General features: G+C 46.9%; 1 protein-coding gene across 1 annotated transcript; it reads right to left on the bottom strand.

Annotated features, from left to right (window-relative positions):
* Nucleotides 1–1,831: 1,831 nt before the first annotated feature.
* NR1H3 (nuclear receptor subfamily 1 group H member 3) lies at nucleotides 1,832–19,747 on the bottom strand. The gene is made up of 10 exons (XM_026035065.1): nucleotides 19,584–19,747; nucleotides 19,174–19,372; nucleotides 13,383–13,603; nucleotides 10,484–10,750; nucleotides 8,079–8,287; nucleotides 7,662–7,841; nucleotides 7,172–7,271; nucleotides 4,952–5,065; nucleotides 4,027–4,121; nucleotides 1,832–3,616 (listed from the first exon to the last, which is right to left on the bottom strand). Exons 3-10 carry the CDS (start codon nucleotides 13,498–13,500, stop codon nucleotides 3,470–3,472), a joined length of 1,230 nt encoding a protein of 409 aa, XP_025890850.1. The 5' UTR covers nucleotides 13,501–13,603; nucleotides 19,174–19,372; nucleotides 19,584–19,747; the 3' UTR covers nucleotides 1,832–3,469.
* Nucleotides 19,748–21,151: the final 1,404 nt, after the last annotated feature.

Here is a 21,151-nt window from a genome sequence, read left to right as displayed (position 1 = left end):
GGCTGCTCCCGCCCCTGGGGCCGCGCGCGGGGCGGGGCGGGGCGGGGCGGCGCCGCCTGAGGTAACGGGCGGCGCCTCGCGGTGTCCGCGTGTACGTGCGAACGTGCACCGAGCTCCTTGGCGAGCGGCTGCAGGCCCTAGGGCTTGAGCTGCCGCTTCCTAAGTGTCTACAGGCTCTCATAAACCCATGCCAGACACAGCCAAGCCATTTATTAACAAAACCAAAATTAATGAAGTAACACTCCCCAAATCCAATCCAAAATGCCACAAATACCCYTTTTTTAAGATGCAAAATGGTAAATTGTGGCATTTGACACTTTCAAGGCTGTATTCTCCCTTGATGGTGGGGCCATGACAAATGCATGCAGATAGGTCCTCCTCCTCATCGACCACGCCGCRGCAAGCACAGCCCTTGCATGGGGGTAGCAACACAGGCTGCACAGGGCAGGCTCTAGTTCCAACGCACCTCTTGTTTTCGCAGTGCTCAAATCAGCAAAACTAACCTGAAACGTACAGCRATTCGCAGGGTTGGAAGGGAGTCTCATCAAAGCCAAGGCAGTGCTTTGCCAATGTGCAGATGAAACAACAAGGGCCATGAATGGACTTTTTTTTTGTACCTTGCTCTTCTTGCRTTTGCTGCAAAACCCAAAACTACATTGACTTACACTTTAAAGACTGCAAAAACCTACATGAAAGACACGTTCTTGGTTACATAACAGTGGAAAGGGATGGAGACACCAGCAGAGGCCAGGAAAGGCACCATTTTCACCGCCGCCTCTTGGAAATCCCTTGTATTTACATGCAGATTTTGTCCTCTAGCTAAGGAGATGGCGCCAGCTGCTCACTGGGCGGCAGCTTCACTGCTGCTGCCTCTTCAGACCAACAGCCTCTTTTGTGGGCAGAGCCTTGGATGGCAGCCCAGGGGCCCTCTAATCCAGCCAGGGCCGGCCTGAGCTCTCAGGCTCWGCTCATTACTTCCCCCTCTAATGCAGTCCCTCACAGAGCTAATCCTTTTCCCTTTCGTGCAGCTCAGTGCTTTAAAAAATACATCTGTGGAGTTTAAAATTTATACTCGGTAATGCAGAGGTTTTAGCAGGATATCCTGTGGTGTGGAGACTCGCCAAAATGACAACTGCACTTTGAAGATCCTTTCCCCTCTGCACTTTGGYGGATGATCTTCAAATGCTTGGGACCCGCTACTGCTGGTCTCTGGGAAAGCTCTTTGCTTTCCCTTTTCTGTCCATTCTTTTTGAGGCAGTTCATATCACCAGTTATTCCTTTTGCTTCTCCTAAACTATTTGTTTCTGTTGGCRTGAAACAACAGCTAGGATCCTGGCATAATTTGCTCAGCAACCAGAAACACAATGAGCCGGTAWTTCAGCTTTGTTGTACCTAGGCAAAAAACAGACTGGACCATGTATAACAAAAATGGTTAAATTCTGAGAGTAACTGAACAAATCAAGACAGRATAGGTATGCACAGGGCATGGTCTTCATGACATACAACCTAATCCACCTCACCTACCTGCCCACTGTGGCACACAGTACACCATGAGGTAAAAATCTCACACTAGAAGCTGAAAGAAACCACCTGCAGTTGACCTGTTATTCCTCTTTCTCTAGTTMCTGCCTCTTCCCAACTGATATCCTCACTTTTTTACTAGTTTGGAGTTTGTCAAATGAAAAGCCTACTCCATTCTTTCCCAATCTATTGATGGCACATCAGAATGTCAGAATCCTGTATTAGGCTTTATTCTTTTATATAAACATTAACATTTCTCAAACAGATTAGTTAAAAATACAGATTTAAACAAGAAATTTTGCAATTGCAATGAGTTATAAAAAACAACAGATTATTTTACAGATTGTTACAAGTGCTTTACAAAGGTGCAGAGTGAAGGCCAGTGGCAGGGGACCAACCTCAAGTGCAAAATGGACACAATACCCTCACCACGGGCATAGCGCTCAGATACACAGCAAAAAAATAAAATAAAATAAAAATAGAGCCATGTGAACCTAGACTCTTGGGATGCTCACCGGGCAAGCAAACATAGCAGACCCCTATGAGAGAGAAGAGTCAAGAGACCAAACTACCAGGATACTAAAGGTAACATCTCCGAGATCAGCCACAAGATGTTGTTTCTTGGAAAAATAAGGAACCTATTTTTGCAAGTGCTCTTCTGTCAGACAAAATATTGCTGTGTATCCTACAATACTTATGGATGTAAATACTTACTTAGCGCATAAAACCAGTGTGGATTCTCACTGTGCCCAAAGAGAAGAAAGGATACAGGACCCAAGTGTCCTAGAGCAGTCGCAATCCTCACACAGCAAGGACCTCCGTAACGCAATCATCACTTAGTACCTTGGAAAGACTTTGGCATAAGGAAGAAAACGCGAGCAGATCTGGTTACATTCAACATTCCTGCAGCCCATGAGTGTTGTGCAGCCCATAGCTTAGGCAATGCCCGTACTTCACTAAACACAGCATGTCCTCTCCCCTTTGCTGATACATATTCACACTCTCCTTGGAACACATGCCACATGCTCCATATTCTCGGTAGTTTCTGGGACCCTTTCACCACACCTGCCTTGTCCAGGTACCAGACCTTCCCAACTTCCTTTCTTCTCTTCCATCCCCCAATACAAAATTTATATCCTGATTTTTTTTTTTTTTGAAGTGCAGTTTTCCAGTTGTTAGCAAATTAAAGGTAAAGTGAATTGGCTGAGAATCAGCATAAGATAAAATGGTGATGCATTATATAAAAATCCACTACTTAATGCCTGACATCTTTCTGATGTATGATGGCCTGCCTGTTAGATAAAGATCACTACACATGCCAGGAATCCTCTTTCCAAAGGAGGGCCAGAACGGAAGGGCAACTCTAGAGATGAAGTCTCACAATAAAGAAATAACAGCTGCTTCTCCGGGAATCTTTGCAGAGGGCAGCACACAAAAGATTTTACTTATAGGAAACCCAGTGAACCCCCTAGAACATCCACATTGACTTCCCTGAGCTCCTCGGATACAGGTACACTGGGGACCCTGCAGAAGCCTTTTGAGTCGGGTTACTCTCAGAGAGATTTTGGCAAGTTCCTGCAAATTCACTTTCATAATCAACAGGAGAGGAAAGGATCCGTGAGCAAATCCCCAGGACATGCTTAGAAAGAGAAAGAGACTCTGACGAGAGAGGTGTACATGTATATGGGGAAGGTCTTCATTTCTACCGTTTTCAGATGTTCCATGTTATCCATGCGGGGTGTGGGCACTACATCGAAACCAACCCCCCACGGGATCTACCCCAGCTGCCTCCTACAAAGTCTCACGACGTCACTGAAAGCCCAGGCCCATCCATCCCTGCACGGCCTAGCCCGGAGCTCAGCGCCTTGGCGAGGGGAGGCTGGCTTCTCGTTAGCGAAGGCTGGGAGTCGGCGCCATGCCGGCACGTCAGCGCCCCGGGAGCATGCGGTCACTCGTGCACATCCCAGATTTCCGAGAGCAGGGGAGGGAGTTTCTTGTCCTGCAGCCGAAGGGCAAACACCTGCTCAGAGTGGACGCTACTTAGTGTCCGCAGGCTGACCAGTTTCATTAACATCCGTGGAAACATCAGGTGGTCCTGCRGGGTCACACAAAGAGACAGCTCTTGGTAAATCCATACTAAAGCTTTGCCAAGCCAAACTAACCCACATAAACACTGGATGACACGTTATAAACACAATGCTAACTTTAAAACCAACATCCTTCCGGAGGTGGGAGTGTGAAGGGAGGAACAGGAACTCTACACCATGCCCAAAAGTCCCAATTCAAGACAGTCCAAGCTGGCTAAGCTGTGGAACACAATCCAGGAGAGCAGGCTGTGATGTCTCATAGATCCTCCAAGTACAGCTGCCACCACATAGTCACAAGGATACAGCACAAGGGTACAGAAGGCAAGAGAACTGTACAAGCAGTACTGCAGGAACTGTGGCTGCTAAGTACAGAAATCAGTCTGCATCCCTCCCTGGGACGTTCAAGTCGGGCACTTACGTTTGGTCTGTTGATGCAAATGTAAGAATGAAGGGCTTCCACATAGGTGTGCTGCAGCCTCTCCACCAGCGACTGGTCCTGCACATTCGGTCGGTCTGACCAAAAGCAAGAGAGAAGTTAGCAGGTCACCACGGGCAGCCTCACTGGACACTAACCCAGCCTCTCCATACKCTCCTTCCCCAGAGCCTCATCTGGCCTTCACCCAGAACAGCCAGGGCTGTGGCCGTTTCACATCAGTTTTCCATAACTGACATTTCTCACTCATGTTCACTGAATATGGCAAGTCTGATCTGAATTATACAGAGGTAGGAGGTTAAAGAGACCAAACTCCACTGTCAAAATGCATTTGGTCTCATGTTGCTCTCCCAGAGAGGATTAGAGGCCGCAGGACAGCTTCTCCAGCAGCTAAGCCAGTGAGTGGGAAAACAGCAATAAACCCCTCAGAATTGTGTCTTTCAGGCTACAAGACACAGAGAACAGAAGCAAAAGAGGAGAGGCAGCTTCTTTGCTGCCCTTTCCTGGCCCAGGGCTACATTGGTCTCACATCCAAAGTATTTTTAGTTGACCACTAGATGTCATTCATGTTACACAACCTGCATCAGAGACACAAGTACAATCAAGGACAGTAAAATAGAAATTTCTAAATGAGGAAAGTTAACATTGGCAGATTTTTTTTCCTTCTCCGTGAGCATGGAAATTGCCTTCCTGGGCAGATGGCACTAGAAGATTCAGACCCTAATGAGCAGAAGTAGTAACAGGCTCCCCAATGAGCAGAAGTAGTAACAGGCTCCCCAATGAGCAGAAGTAGTAACAGGCTCCCTATATCCCCAAATTCCCTACCCCATTACTCATCTTCAGTTTGTGACCTTTTTTCAAATTCTATTTTCTTTACCCCACAACTCTTCAGTCCTGCCTGGATTTTTACCTGCAGAGAAAATGTTGATGGCAATTAAAAGTGCATATTCAGCATCGTTAAGCTGTAGCTCATTCATTCCCTTTGAGAACTCAAAGATGGGATTAATGAACTCAAACTGAAGACCTGCAACAGAGGAGAGATGAGGGTCAGCAATTGCATTTGTTTCCTGCCTCTCGCTTGCAGRATAATCTCTCAGAAATCTTCTCCAACAGATGAGGGAAGTTTTACACGTACATTATGTGCCAAATGTAGCTGAAATCTCCTTTCACAAGACACCACTACCGGAGAGCAACAGTGACCGTGGGTGAGGAGTCAGGCCCTGAACACAAAGTGATAGTAGTTCTAGATTTTCTGAGAGCCTTAAAAATCCCACAGCACATTAACAGGCAATAACTAAAAGAAAATACTACCAATTCTGCAATGTCTGACAAAAAGTCAGAGGCCCACAAGTAGGAAACCTGTATTTTCCACCCTTACACCATCATCTCTTTCAAATCTTGTCAGCTCTYGTGCTTTCAAAGAAAAGCTTTCATCCCATGCTCCATATTCATCTGAAGCCTAAGCTGGAAATACAGTTGCAAGCGGTCTGAAAGTCCCCATTTGTTTTASCTCTAAAATCCAGGGCAGCTGAGGCAGTGTGACTTAAACCTTCACTCACCTTTTTGGTAATTGCCATTTGGCAAAAAAGCATTGACATTTATTCTGTGACAGCATGCAGAGGTTATGACCACCTCTGGCTTCTTTGTACTACATTCTACACATTTATGTGGACTATTTTAAACCCTTCCCCCAAAACAGGGCCTTGAGTTTCTTGTTTCCTGCAGTACAACTGCATCAGAGATGAACAAAGAGAGAATCTCTTTGATTGCCTGCTTTTTGCCTCCCTAAAAAAGCTGAGGAAAAGACTGCCAGGAAGTGTCGAGGAGGAAAAGTATCTATTAAAATTTGCAGGAAAAATAAAAGAAAGAAAAAACAGAAGCTCAGTCCCCTATAGTTATGATTCCACATCATGAGAATCATTACAGCCTGAAAGCACAGTGAGAGGCAGGCCAAGGCAGTGTGCTCATAGAAGGCAGGCATCCATCAGCGGATGAGAGMGCTGGAGCATCCTCAGCTTTTTCCTCCCCTCAGACTATTTCTACAGCTCTCACCTATTCCCAGGGTTTGTAAAGGGCCTTTGAGTTGGGTGAGGGAAGCACCAGCTGCTTGGGGAAAAAAAAAGAAAGAGCAGTGGAAAGGRAAAAAAGGACTGGCCGGTAGCTTGAAAGTAGAAGCCCAATTGAACCAAATCAATTCCCAGCGGGCAAGTGTAAAGACTGTGCTGAACAGAAACCTTGACAATAAAACCTTTGGGGGTGAGACCTAGTCATTATGTACAGTTGAGACTGGAAGAAACCAGTCACACAAGCTGTCACTCTCCTCCYATTTCACATGGACACTCACTCAGCCATACGAAACACTAAAGCTCAGCAAGTCCTGACAAACATGTTGCTGGCCAGATTAAGACACTGAGAAAGGCCAACATCAGGAATTCTTGGGAACGCTTAGATGGGAAGACTTAAGTAAAAATAATCCCAAGTATAAACAGTTAATAGTTACCCAAGGAAGTGAAAAAAAWCATTTGAAAGACAGCCAAAGTCTCATTTTCAGAAACGCTGAAGACACCTACTTCCAGCTACTGCATCTGAAATTATGGATACTCATCCCTCCAGGGAAAGAAAAAAGGCTTCAGAAATCATCRTCACTGATCATCATATACTGAGCTGAAGACAGCTCCACAGTATTTTGCAGGAGTCTTCAGTGTGCAGTACAGASCTCCTATCAGCTGAAACGCAATCATGAGAGGGTCACCACTGAGAACGCATGTACGTTACCGAGCACTACAGGCCAAGGGTGGCATCTGATCTCACAGCTGGACTGAGGTGCAGGACTGCACACAGTATGTGCATACTCAAGCACATACTAAAGACTCCTGTCCTCTATACAGCAAGATTCCCGTGCTGTACCAATCCACAGTGTCTTAAGCAAGTTCACACATAAAGATGCATGAATGGGTCCAATATCACATGTTAAAAGCAAACAAGGTCTGTGGGGCCTGCACTTGTTCTGAACATCTCACCTAAGTCCCACTCTAAAGCCTGATATAAATATATCTCCAGCAACCCACAAAGGAAAGGAAGAAAGACCACAAGATAGAGGGAAGGAGGAAACACCTGTCTAAAGCACCACCTGCTTTGGCGAAGTCATCCCGGTTATAGCTCAGGTCCTTAAGAAACGTGATGCTCTCAATCTCTGGATTATAGCGTCGAGACGTCTCCAACAACATCACCTGAAACCAGAGGCCAGGGATATACTTGACTTGAAAATTGTAAAACAACATCACTACATTGATAACTTGCTGAGAGCTAAAGCACTRACTGGATAAAACACAAGCCAACAACAAAACCCAAACATGTTTCTTTTGTTCAGAATGCTTCAAAATTCTCAAGTTAGTTCCGCTGCACCATGGGCAGTATCTGCTCCTGGGAAGAGGAGATCCCACTTCCCATCCTCTTCAGTAAGACTTTACCAGAATCATCTAGCACTGGARTAATGGTCCTGCAGCAGGAGGTTCTTTCAGTGAGTCACCCTGAAAGATGGATGGAGCTAGTTCTCCACATTGGTTCTCCAAACGTTTTCCTCTTTGCTACTCTGGACTGTGATGGAGCCAGACTCTCACCTCTATGGTAGATGTCTTCAATAAAGCAATCTGATCTTCCCTGGTGAGCTCCAGAAAGCCGGGCAGCTGCTTGGCAAAGTCCACAATCTCTTGCACAGAGATAATTGCAAGTTCTGTAAAGTGAGCAAAACGCTGCTGCCTCGCTTCACGGTTATTAGGGTCAGGAACCTGGGGCCACGGCTGCARGGAGGGAAAGGGAAACAGAGCGGAGACCATGTGAAAATGTGAGATGTGGAGATACAAAAGATGAAGTGAACAGAGAGAATGACTGAGACACATTGGAAGCTCATCTTTTGGTGTTTAAAGAACTTCAGTCTATAGACCCTGTTCTTCATGCACCTCCCTTCTCCCCCATGCTCTGCTCATGGCTCAAGCTCCCAAAATTCCCTTATTTGGCTCCCCTGGCAGTGTTTTTACCGTCACTTTGAGCCTGTCTGTGAAGGAGCGCTGGTTGCACTGCTGCTGGGCAGCCACAAGCTTCTCGATCATGCTCAGCTGCTCAGGCGTCAGCTTGTGCGAGGGGCTCGGCGGGTGCGGAGGAGTCGGCCGCACCACCACTGTCCGAGCCTGATCGTCCTCCTGCTTCTTCAGCTTCTTCAACCGGATCTGCTCTTCGGACAGAACATCTAAAAAGAAGAGCCAGAGAGAAGCAGGGTATCAGAGTGCAGTGGAGACCAAACCCAACGCGGGAGCAGGCAGTGGGCAGAGGGGCAGGGCTTACAGCTGCCTGCACATCTGGCACATCAGAGCGCACGCGATATAGACGCTCCCTTTCTAACATTTTATRCTGTCCTACCATGTTGCCTTTTTCTGATACTGCTCCATTAACAGCCTGTGTCATTTCATGTCCCTCCCAAGAGGACAGAGTCAATACTGCAGGGACTCAGTGCTTGAAAGGACAACCTTCTACCTTCACTGCAGCAGGGTGTGAAGAAGTAACAGGGGAAGATGGCTAAAAGCATAGGTTTGTGTCAATCAGCTCACAAAGAAGGAAGGTCCTTCTGGAGAAGGGCTAGAAGTCATCTTCAATCGTGAAGTAAAATGGCCATGGCCACCTAGTTTTAGCTCTGCAAGGAGTAGAGCAACTCAGAAGTGTGTGTTGTGAGAAAAAAGCCTTGCTGAATCAACTGCTCGTGAGTTAAACACGCAAAAAAAAGTGYTGAAGGTCTATAATTAACTGAGGAGTTCAATAATGTGACTGCAGAGGAGGTTTGTTGTTGATTCAAAGCTGCAAGAACTATCTGAAATCTGTATCAAAAAAGAAAACAAGCAAAACAACAAAAAATCCCCACACATCCTATCGGACCTACCAGTATTATAGGATTACCTTCCAGAAAATCATCTTAAAATCATTCTACCAGTTGGTGATAAATTTTAAATTTTATACAAAGGTAACAAGGACACACGAGTGCTTCACAGAAAAGCAGGCTCCCAAATTGAACAAGTACATTCTTGCACTTCTTAAAAGAATCACATTAGATATGAAGGCAAGAACTGGAGAGCTATCATGAAAGTATGTTCTGAAATAGAAATTACGTTATGCAGGATGGGAGAGAAAGCCAAAGAACATTGAGGCTGAGTAATTTTCACTCCAGGCTTCCAAAAGGGATGGCACATGTGTGGATGCACACACACACACACACACACACACACACACAGAGTCACGGTTCAAACAGCAAAGGCATTAAATATCATTGCCGAGTTGGAGGGAAATCTAAGCCTGGAGAATGTCAGTCAGTATTAGTCTAAGCAAGGAAGGAAGTGACCCATGCTCTTATTGTCCCTCATATTACGGCTCAGGCTCAAAAGAATTTACAGCTCTGTAACAAGTTCCCAGGTACTTTGGAAGTGCCTGTGTGCATTTTCCACACGGTAAATGCAAAGTGATCTGAGTTCACTCAGTTTTCCATAAAGGATCTTTAACCGCACGGCACATTCCAGCTCAAGAACAGATACAAGCTGTCCATGAATAACTGCAGTCTGGGAATTAGAAGAATGTTCCCAATAATTCAGAAAAGGAAGCTCCAGAATGCCTCTCCAATTAGGACAGCTGGGAAGAAAAGTCCTCAATTTGTCAGGATTAACAAGACAAATTTACAGTTGCGATTTCAGTGTCTGCCAAATTTGCCAAGCCCTTGATAATAATGGCACAAAGATTCCTTCTGGCCTAATTTTCCTGAGTGGAATTGCACCTTGTCTTCACCATGTGATGATGAGTAAACGTTGAAACACTCTGAGGCTCCCTGGAAACTACTTGCAACAAAAAAAGCAGCAAGGTGAATAGGAAGCCTTGCTGTATAGCTTGGCAAATAAATYTGTTTCGGAGCTCTCTGGAGCATGGGGGAATAGAACAAAAGGCAGTATCCGCAACGCTGCTCTAAACTAGTGTGATACTGATTATATGGGTTAATTGTATCACGTTTCTCACACACACACACACAAATCAATGGTTTCCGTGATGCAGCTTGGATGGACACCATTTCTTTTACAGAAATATATTAATAAACAAGTGTGTAAAATAATCCTGTATTTATCACTGCTCTGGATGCTGCATGCCAGGAAGGAGACCCCACATAGGATTTACATTCGCTGCTTGGTCAGTTTTGGCCAGCCAGGGCCTGAAACCTGGATGCCTTGTAGGGGAGGCTGCCCCCCGATCCGTGAGCAGCAGCACGGACAGAAACAGCCTCACAGCTGATACAAGACAAACGACTGGGATCACTGCTGGGAGCACAGCGAGGCTGCAGCTCCGGGCAGGCCGGCGTGGCCGCACTGGCAGCCCCTGCCCCGCGCAGCCCCGGCAGCGCTTGGCGGGCACTCACACTGCTCCCGCATGCCGGCCTCCTGGCACTTGCGCAGCCGGCACTCCTGGCACTTGCGCCGCATGTACATGTCCATCTCGCACTTGCCGCCGTTCTTGCACGCGTACTGCGCGCCCTTGATCACGCTGCGCCGGAAGAAGCCCTTGCAGCCCTCGCAGCTCAGCACGTTGTAGTGGAAGCCCGAGGCCTTATCCCCGCACACGCTGCACACTTCGTTTCCCAGCATCTTCGGGGCTGGGCCCTTCTTCCGCTTCAGGGGGGGATTTTCTACAGAGAGGAACAACCGGGAAAGGGGAAAAGCGCCGCGTGAGCACGAGGGAAGCGCGTGTCTGCAGCCGCCTGCCGCGCTTCTTAGAACGACTGACAGGCTCCTTCAGACCCACCACCTTCCAAACACACAGATAAATAAATCCCCTCTGTCATTCCACAGGCTCCCCTCCGAGCTGGCATATTATCTGCTGTGACAAATAACTATTGCCATAGTTGAAACTCTGAAAGTTTAACTTTAAACATAAGCACATATATAGCACATACATAGTTTCAGATTCTTTTCATCCCAACAGGCTGAAAGAGCCAAAACATGTTCAAGTCAGATGTTCGGCACCTTCCATCAGCGGGAGTGACAGCCAGCAACATGAGAAAAGGCCACAAAAAGGCTAAGTTGAAAGCCCAGAGTGTTCAGAAAAATCAGTTTCTGTAACCCTCATCTCCAGTGCTCTCTGTCACATTTTTCATACACTAGGATGCTTCAGTAGTCCAAGCATCAAAGAAACCCAGTGCTGAGAATCATGATACTACAGACAGTCTTCATAATTGGAATTATAATTCCAATTTAGGCAATCCTGGAAAACTTGCAGAAACAGTCAAGAAAGAAGACATCAACTTTGTGGGATTAGGGCAAAGAGCACGTGAGCAGCACATGGCAGCAGCTCTGTGCATCTGTGGAACTCTGCAGCAACAATGTCTGCTTGGAGAACAGTGCTCCCCACTCCCCCAGCCTAACACACCCTCACACTGACAGATTTATTATTCAATCTTTGTATGCCATTTGAAATGTAAGACTTTTCTACTGTCTTATATTTTACATGGCCTTGTACAACACATCCTGCTTCTTTCAGATGGATCTTAATCCTGTGATTGGCTGTATGTTTCAAAACCCCCTTTGGTCTGCTCTGACATGTCTCACCTGAAGTACTCCAGTGAAGTATTGCCTACGTTTGTGTGCATTTCCTCCCCTGAATGTGTCAGCCATCTCTATTTTCATTCCTCATTTTCATTTTCATTCTAGCCATGCTGACATTGGACATCTGTATTTTTCTGTTTTTTTTTCCTCTCATCTGTTTGATGTTATGGATTTTTCTGTGGCTCTATGAACAACGGCAGCTGCCCGTGAAGAACACAAACAGCATAACCTTGGTAGGTCTCTAGGTATGCCTGGAGAGTCTCTATAATGGCGTTAATTTACAGAGTTTGGTTTGGAGGACAAGGCTGCTTTGTTTCCTGAGGGGCAATGGGGTTAAAATGGCCTGATTTTCATACTTCTGGTTTAAACACTCCCAGCACTTCTTGGCTCTGCTTCCTATTCTGCTAACATACCTGAAACGCTAAACAGTCAGAAAGGTTTGGGTCAGCCTCAGAAATGACGAGTAGTGTTCTTCACTGCATATTGGTTTCGGTCTTAAGTATCGTGGTGTTGATTTTCAACCCCATTGACTTTACAGAGGTCTAGAGGTCTTTAACTTTGGCCTGCACTTCTCATTGCAGACTGGACAGCAGGAAAATGCCATCAGAAAGGTTAAGTCTCTGGTATCCCCCTTCCCTCATTCCTACTGTATTTCTCCTCATACCATCTGCTACCGTGAAAAAAATATGCAAGGCCTACAGTTAAATTACTTTTTTTGGGGAGGCCATTACAGACATACTAACAAGCATGATAGTTTTGACAAAGCCCTCAATGTTCACAAATTTCAGAAGGACAGCAGGGCAACTTRAGGACTTCCACACGAAGGGCATGCCCAGTGCAAAACAGATTTTAGCCATCTTAAAGTTACAAAGAAGTCCGACTACCATGCCCATGATTGTTTCTATAGAAACAGAGAAGTGTACTCTGATCTATGTAAATTACTTTCCACTTCTGAATGATCACAATTTGAATTATATAGCTCATTCTTGTTATTTTATGTAGTTAGAAAAAGATTAGACATAGAAATAATCTGAGATGCACCACGCTTGAATGCCAGTTCTATACTTTTGATGCTCATTAGGGCTTTCTCTCTTTAGTAGGCTTGCTATTCAATTCTTTTTTTCCACATTTTAGCATTTTTCCCCTTGTGCCTTTTAAAGCATTTGCCTATTTTCTTTAATTGTCCTCAAAGCTGCTTTAAGTCCTTTTATTGGGAGTTATTCTGAACTGTTAACTCTTCACCTTTAAACCACTTTCTCCATTTCTACTTCATTAACGGGTTCAACGTTCAGACCATCTGTTTTTCCGAAAGCAAGGACTGCCAATTGCCTGTTTAACAACTAGCTAAATGTATTTGTAATACCTTCATTAAGTTGCTGATACTATGCCAGAACCATTACTTATCCTTTGTTTTCCTTCCTGTTACCTGTCCCGTGGCCACTATATCATGGTCTTCTTATAGTTCCAATGTACAGAATTCCGTACATCAGACAATTATGACCATAAAATGTACATTCTCTTTCCTGATACTCTTTAAACCTCAGTGTTTCATGGAAGACTACTCCTGCAGTGTGATTCTGGTGCCTGTCTTTCTATGCCTGTGTGCCTATAGTGCAGCAGGACTCCCTCCCTCTGCAGCTCTACTAAATGCKGGTTCCGTTTGCAGCTGAGAGAATTCTTTTAGCTTGTGTGGACTGAGTASAGATTTTCCAATACCTGTGTGCTCAGGGGGGTTGTCTGAGGCAGGGAAGAGGGAGAGCCCTTCCTCCTCCATCTCGAACACAGTGGCCGCTCGCTTCCCATGATCCTGCGTGGTGAGTTGGGAGGGACCCATGGAGGCCGCACGGGAAGGTCCCTACGACCTCATGGCTGCAGCTCCRCAAGGGGCTGAAGGGCCTTCAGCTTCCCTCTGCTCCTGGAAGTCGGAAAAGAAACACCTGTGGAGAAACGCAGGCACATGTGAGGCAGGGCTTCATTTACCAAGACTGTTAACTCCCCAGAGTCTATCACAAGCCACACTACAAACATCAGGAGTTTGTTTCCTTATTTATCAGGGGGGACAATTAACTGCACTTTGTCAGAGTTTATTGACTCGAAACAAAATGTTTTAATAAACTAATAAACTATGCCAGAAGATTAGCACAYCCAGATATAAAACTGTCTGTTGCCAGAGTATTTATCAGAGCAGGACAAGTTTTTATTACTGCTTACCWGTCCCCACCACAGACCTTCAGCCCTCGCCTCTCCAAGTGCCTGACAGGGAAATTCCAGACTTTACACCTGGCAGCCTTTGTTGAAGCTTCCAGTAATAAATTGCTCATTGCTGCCAGCTGTGATAGGTCTTGTGGCATGCACTGCAGAGCCCACAGACCATCCGCAGGGACAACTCTGATACAAGGAAACACAACATTCCCCCATCACTGGCAGCTGCCAGAGCTGTGACAAAGAGCAGTGATGCATCAGAGATGAGGATGACAAATCCTCCTTTGATGCACATCTAGGAATTAAGGCCAACATCATACTTACAGACAATGACTCTTATGCCACCTTCAGAAAATAGATTCATCACCGTGTGATGAAGAATTTGAGGAAACCTTTTCCTGGAACTAGAAACTCACACTAAAATGCATCTCATGCAGCACTAACTCCACTACAAAACCTGAAAGTGAATCCAATCACCTTCCTCCAAAAGGTCCTGCCTGCACAAAAGAAAGGCTCTGCTGGTTGGACTATAGTTAAACTGATATGAACTGCTACTGTAAACACACCTAATCTGATTGGACATGTATTTAAATCAGTTGATCTTAATTCAGTGATTTACCAATGCAAACTAAAGGGATTAACTGATTTACAGAGCATCTACATTAAAGGGCCTGCACCATTTTAACTTGGCCGAGTGCTCAGGACTGGAAGCCTGTCACTCTGCAAGAGACTGAGGGACAAAAGGCCACGCGGCAGCCCCRCTATAAAAGCACCAGGTGCCCAGGGACGGGCACCACAGGCCAAGTGCTGCCTGGGAAGAGGCAGGGGATCCCAACTCCAAGTTCCTCTAGGTACTCAGATCAGACAGTGCCGTTTTTTGAAAATGCCAAAGGTGGAGAAAAAAGCACCAGGTCCTTCTACAAACCACCCCACACAGTCCTGCAGGAGGGACAGTCATCAAGCACAAATACAGTCACACTGCCAAGCCTGCTGGGCTCCTGCCATATCCCATTATACTGTGGCAGATAATGGACACAGGTGTTAAAATCACAGGACATACAAACTCACATGACCCTGTAAATACAGCCTGATTGAAATATGGGCAGCGTCAGGAATCCAGAGCTCCCTTCCCTTGGGTGCACAGAGCCACTGAATCACTGAAAAACAGGTTGCCAGGGACAAATGCAACAGCAACAAACATGGAAATTCAAACTGGCAGCAAGGAAAAGATCCTAATGCAAAAGACTGCAACCAAACAGATCTGAACTGCAACAAATTCAGAGAGACTCCCAGTTCTCCACTGACTTCAAGAAAACAACTTCATGGTAAATCCTGCAGCAGCTGAAGACCTCAGAGAGGTACAGAGTGACAGAACAGGAACTCGAATGAAACAAACCCACTGTTTTTTCTTAATCCCACGTGGGCTCCTCTCTGATGCAGGTGTCAGATGACTCGGGGCATGTCTGAGCACGAAACACAGGGCTACACGTACTGACTGAGTGCATCTCCACATTCCTCTAAACCACGCTCAAGACTCACTCAGCCATTAGTGAGTGTGAGGGAGGAAACACCACCAGCACTTTTGCAGGGCCTTTTCAAAGCTCAGCTCTGATTCTCCAGCTAAGGGGCTGAATGATGGTGCTCAGGCCCTGCTGACTCCTGTTCTCTTGGAGACTCAGTCCCACCTCAGCCCAGCCACGAGATGCAATGTACTCTGCAAAGTAAAGAAGAGGAGGGTACAGGCTGTAGGGATTTCAAAACTGTCATCCACACAACCACCACCGACACTGCAAGAGTGAAACTTGCTGCCAGGACAGCTGGCGCTCAAAGGGGAGTTTCTAAGGAAGAGATTGGTGACTTCCTGGCTATGTGTGACCAGTCTGCAGTTACCAACAGAAAGGGCAGTACAATATAAATACACACAGGGCATGGCAAGGGGTTAGGCATATCAGCCACCATCCTCGTGCTGTGAAACAAACCCACATGTTCCCATTTCATGCACCAGCTTCTACCCTTCCTAAAACAGCAGGGCCAGGTCAGAGCATCGAAAGCCCTTCCTAAGATAAAGCACTTCCTCCTTCTGCAGCTCCAGTAACTGCTTCAGGCTAGGTACAACTGACCTAGCTGCAAAGAGCAGCAGCCTGGTGCTAAGTAAGAAAACTAAACAAGCATTTACCCCAAAAGGTCACAGCTGAGAGGATGCATGACCAGACCAGGGGCCAGTTTGCATGGAAATTTAGGAGAGATGTTTTCAGATGCACAAAAATCTTGGGTTTTGCATTAACAAATTTTTACCGGTCCTGTTTGCATCACCTTGTCAACTAAAGATAGAGAAGGATGATGCAAGCTACACCTGCAAGAAGGAACACTGTCTTCTTGATATAATCTGCTGTGCTGCCTCCACAGCCTCTCTCAGCTCTCACTGAGCATTTTAGAAACCAGAGCTGGCCGAATGACAAAAGATGGGGCAATCTCTTCTCTCAAATGCAGCATCTAGAACAGAGGAACCTAGTGAGTAGACAGACTGTAATGAGGAAGAAAATATAGATGAAAGGCTGAGGGAAGCAAGTCTCAGTCTCTGTCACTCACAGCTCAAAAGAGACACTGAGCACTTCTGAAAATTGTTGCCATCAGCTTCTCCCCACTCCTCCCCTTCCCTCTCTTCCTTTGCTGAAGCATTGAACAACCCAGACACTAGTAGCTTCCAGATCAGCAAAAAAATACCACAAGGGAGATTAAAGGTAGCAATGCTGACTCTTGCAGCTCATGTTAATGTCCAGAAACCTTCACTATCTCCTGCAGGAATAGCCTTGTCTCATCCTGTATTCTCAGTTCAGAGGCCTATTCCAGATCCAGATGCAGCACTTTCCAGCCCGACTGCATCAGAAGAAACCTGCAAGTGTGCACAAGTGTGAACGTGACTGTGTCAACATCTGTGTCAAAGGCCTTGGCATATGGGCCTAAAATTCAATGTCAATGAACAAATGCATCTGACAGGAAGGGCTGTCTTAGAGACATTTAAAGCAGGGAAATCATTTCGACATTCTGACATCTAAATATGTTCTGACATGCAGTGCACACACCAACATCTAATCTGAACCTGCCTCTGAAAGCTGGGGTCAAAGCAGTGCACACCTCCACTGAAATCTAAGTGCCCATCGTGCATACGAGTAATGCTGCTGCAGGTAGCATAAGGCTGGCTGCAGACCTGAACAGCTGAGAAAAGAAATGGGTTGGAGGACTGATGTTTCATAGAAACCTAGCAAAGAACAAAGCATTCTCACCACTGCTCCAATTCTTTCTGAAGGGCTGACTGGCATTTTGTGACCCAATGCTCCTCCCTAGACCTTCCACAACACAGCAGTGAGAATATTTTCACAAGCTTCCCCCAAGAACTCGGTTCTATGTCAGTGTTGTCTCAGAGGAGCAAAAGGTTATTCCTAGCTAACGCTGGTTCATTCCTTCCTCTTGCTCTGTGCATCACTACATTTCACAGGAAATGCTGCAGATGCTGGTGTCAGAGGGTACAAGCTTGCAGAGGCTGCTTTTCAATGACGCTGAGGTCAAAAAGGGCTCTGTTGTCTTTCAGGGCAGAAAACATAAGCCTAGGTAAGTATTGTCACTTAGAAATATAATCAACCTCAGGCTGTCAATGAGGGGGACAAAACATGAAAATGGAAGGTGAGTAGGACAGTACGTAAGGCTGGCAGGAACAGTAATCATGAACTGCGTATTTACTAAGGGAAAGATCTGCTCTGCAAGGATCTCAAGGAACAGAGACCAGCTCTGTGCTCCAGCCATAAATCCGTCTGTACACAGAAATTCAGGGATCCTGTTTGGAATCACATAATCTATTTTGATCCCTCAGAAGAATAAATACATCTACAAAGTGCAAGGAGTTTACAGGTTACCACCCGTCTCAAGCTGACAAAAAAAAAAGCCAGGAGGTTGCAGCCTCCTGACTGCTTTCATCCTCTGCTATCAAACCGGGCTTCACTGCCTGACGGCAAGCCTTGCCTCAGCACACGCTGCTGCCAGCTCCACCAGCTGCACAGAAAAGCCCTGTCAGTCACTTCTGGCTCTGCAGGCTGCTCCTCGGGGACATCAGCATGTTTTGTCTCTTGCCCACATGTTAAGGCTCTTATTCCCACCTCTCTGCCTGGCAGTGAGTGTTAGAGCTCCCCTCCTCTACCCCAGCCCTTATTCCTGCTGTTGTTGGCCATCCCCCTTGGTGCTCCTGACTTTGCAGAGTTCTGACACAGCCTTTCAACTCCCTGAGCCTGCCTGGGTTCTCCTTGCAGCACCCAACTTTTATTGGGACATCCTCCCTCAGGCTGTGCCTCCACCCTTGCCTTTAGATCGGCCTCAACATACAGTATGACAGCTCCTGCCCTGCTTGGGGAGGGATGCCGTGGCAGCAGAGACCAGCAGCAAAACGACTAGCAGCTGAACAGACTAAAATCACAAAGCGTGTATGACTTGGGTGAAAGAGGACATGGAAGAGAAGCAAGAAGGCTTGAAAATTGAGGGCAAACATAGGGAAGGTGCTACAAGTACAACTAAGAATGAAACTGGCCAGGGGAAAACAGGCCATCACAGAAGGAAAAGCACGCTAATGGTGACCTCTGGGAGAGTGAGAAGGCTCTGTAATTTCCCTTCCAAAACAAGCCTTACAGCACATCGAAAGTGCAAAGCAGAAATTGAYGAACCTGAAGTCAATATGACTAAGATGCTCTTGAAATATCAAAAACAGGCTGGTATAAATGGACAGTGACAGAAACAGAAGCTCCAAGTCAGTTCCACTCTACTCCAGGCAAGAAGGACTAAAGGACTGAAGCAAAAGAGAAGCCTCTCTTTGCTCTAGGTTAGTTAGCAAAGCAAGTTACAGTCATAAGGCACTACTGTACTACATGAAACAGAATATAAGTCCAGGGTAGCATCAGCCAAAGGATATTTGCTTTGCTCCACATCAAAAAGCAGACTCATTCCTTGTCTATGATCACTAGAACATAGGATTTGTTCCCTTCCTAGAAAGCTTGCAGATATCCCTCTCATTTGGAAACAGTCCTTTCAAAATTATCTACCAGATGAATCATATTTTGCCTATCAGATGAATCACAGATTCAGCCTATCAGACAGAATGTGCTGACTCCCAGCCCACCCAAGAACTTAGGAGCTCTGCAAAGGAACCCCTCACCCCAACAGTAATTGTTTTGGAAAAAAAACAGAAAAAAATAAGAAAGAAAGAAACGGGCCCTGCTGTTCACACGCCTCATGCAGCAGCAAATTCTCCCTCCTCTCTCACCTGTCTCTGTCTGCCACAGCCTGAGGTTTTGCCTTTGCTCTTGGTTCCTGCCTGATCAAAGGGTGCCGCGGCGCTTGGAGGAGCGAGGGGAAGGGAGCGAGCGTGGGACTGCTCGCAGGGCAGCGAGATCCTCAAATGGGCTGTGTCTTTCTGTTTCCTCCCTCCCTCTCTGGGCTGCCAGATGTCCTTGGTCCTGCAACTGAAAGGAGGAGAAAGGAGGAGAGGTTACTAGAGTTCACCCGCACTGCACAGGGCTCTCACTGCCTCTTTTCCTGTTTGCATGGAAGTATCAGTCCCTTTGACAAAGGGAGGGAGGGAGAAGAGATAATGGTAAAAGAGGACAGACTTTTTACCCGTTAATTAACTCTGAAGAAATGAGTAAAAGGAGAGGTTCAGACTGACATGGCCACCTTATTGACATGAAATTCCTCCAGAGGGCATCCATACAAGGTCCTCCAGGCTCGGAAGGGCAGCACAGTCCAGGCCTGGCTAGCAAGACCCTTCTCTTCCTAGGCCTCCTACTGCATTGTCACCTCAGGTTTTGAGTCCCTGGCTGATCTAGGGCATAGCTACCAGAGGAATGAAAAAAATAATTAAAATAAGGAATGCTCTGGGATACAGCAAGGAAGGTGTTACAGCAATAGCATCCCCRGCCACCCTCCAAGCTGTCCTATGGAAGGACAAGGCCTCCTTCATTGGCTCTGTATGACAACCAGACTGAGAAGCCCGAGTCCCAAATGGGGGGCCAGGCAGCGCCCCATCCCTTCCGAGCACCTCCCGCAGCAGGAGCGGAACCTGGCGCAGCAGCTGAGCCGTACACTCCCCACGTCCAGCTGGGCTCCCCTCGCTGCCAGCTCCACGCCGCTATCGGCACCGACCTTTGGACAGCAGGAAGCACAAACGGAGCTTTGCACAGGAAAAGTCCCCCCTGGGCTCCTCCCAGGAAGACGGAGCACAGCGAGCAGAGCAGCTGGCCCCCTGCTCCCCACAGAGGGGCAAAGGGCAGCTCTGTGCAGCTCCATGGGAGGCTCGAGAGGCGGGAACAGCCGGGAGCCTCCTCCGTGCAGGGGAATGTTTGTCCGCGCCGGCTACAGCAGCAAACGCTCCCTGCRGGAATGTGGGTGCCGGCAGCATTCCTGACCCGCACCTCCCACCTGCTCCCCAAGGATCTGAACGGAAAGACTCTTTTTTGTCCTTGCACAGGTAACTATCGATGCCAAGGYGGCTGGTCAGTGGTGCAATGCTTGCATGCCCACCGGCAGACCAAGAACACACTCACACAAAAATCACAAAAAAGCCCCACACGTGAGATGTTTAAGCAACCAAGAAAAATCTCTACTATGAAATAATCTGCTAATCAGCAAGATCCCAGCCTGCAAAAAACACAGTTGAGATGTTAGCAGTTCACTAATCCTGCTGCTGATCCCTTCTTAGGCATCGCAGGTGCAGCACCAGCTCAGCACATCCTACTTCAAAGTCAGGAATGAGAAGTGCCCCCGCTTTGCCTGCTGAGCAGAGCCACTGCACCGCAGCACAGCAACGTGCCCGAAGAACCTGCTTCTCCCTGGGCTCTTTCTCCAGCTCCTTTCAGCCACCAGTACCTAGTGCTACCTGCTCGCACAGAGCTAGCCAAAATGCAGCAGCCCAGCAGCCTTCTCAGCAATCATTTTAAGACACCRAATTTCCCAAGTCTTCTCAGAAGACAGACAAAAGGAGACAGAAAACACCCAGTGTCATCTATCCAGGAGGCAGYGGTAGTAAGGGGCATGGGACATAACATATTTTTAAGACAGAGCCTTTCACAGAGGTTGGAAAAGTGAAACCTCTCCCTTCAGTGACTGTGAAGAACCACAGGCCCAGAGCACAGGAAAACTCTACCTCAGATCCCACCCTCCTTCTTTACTAGCCAACCCTCAGCCCCCCATACCTCCATCACATCCTTGCTGCAGGGAATACAAGCCTGACTGGAGGTGGATTT

The sequence above is a fragment of the Nothoprocta perdicaria genome, unplaced genomic scaffold (genome assembly GCF_003342845.1).
Source record: "Nothoprocta perdicaria isolate Ctin4 unplaced genomic scaffold, notPer1 scaffold_156, whole genome shotgun sequence".
NCBI lineage: Eukaryota > Metazoa > Chordata > Aves > Tinamiformes > Tinamidae > Nothoprocta > Nothoprocta perdicaria.
This window is presented reverse-complemented; position numbering and strand designations above follow the sequence as displayed.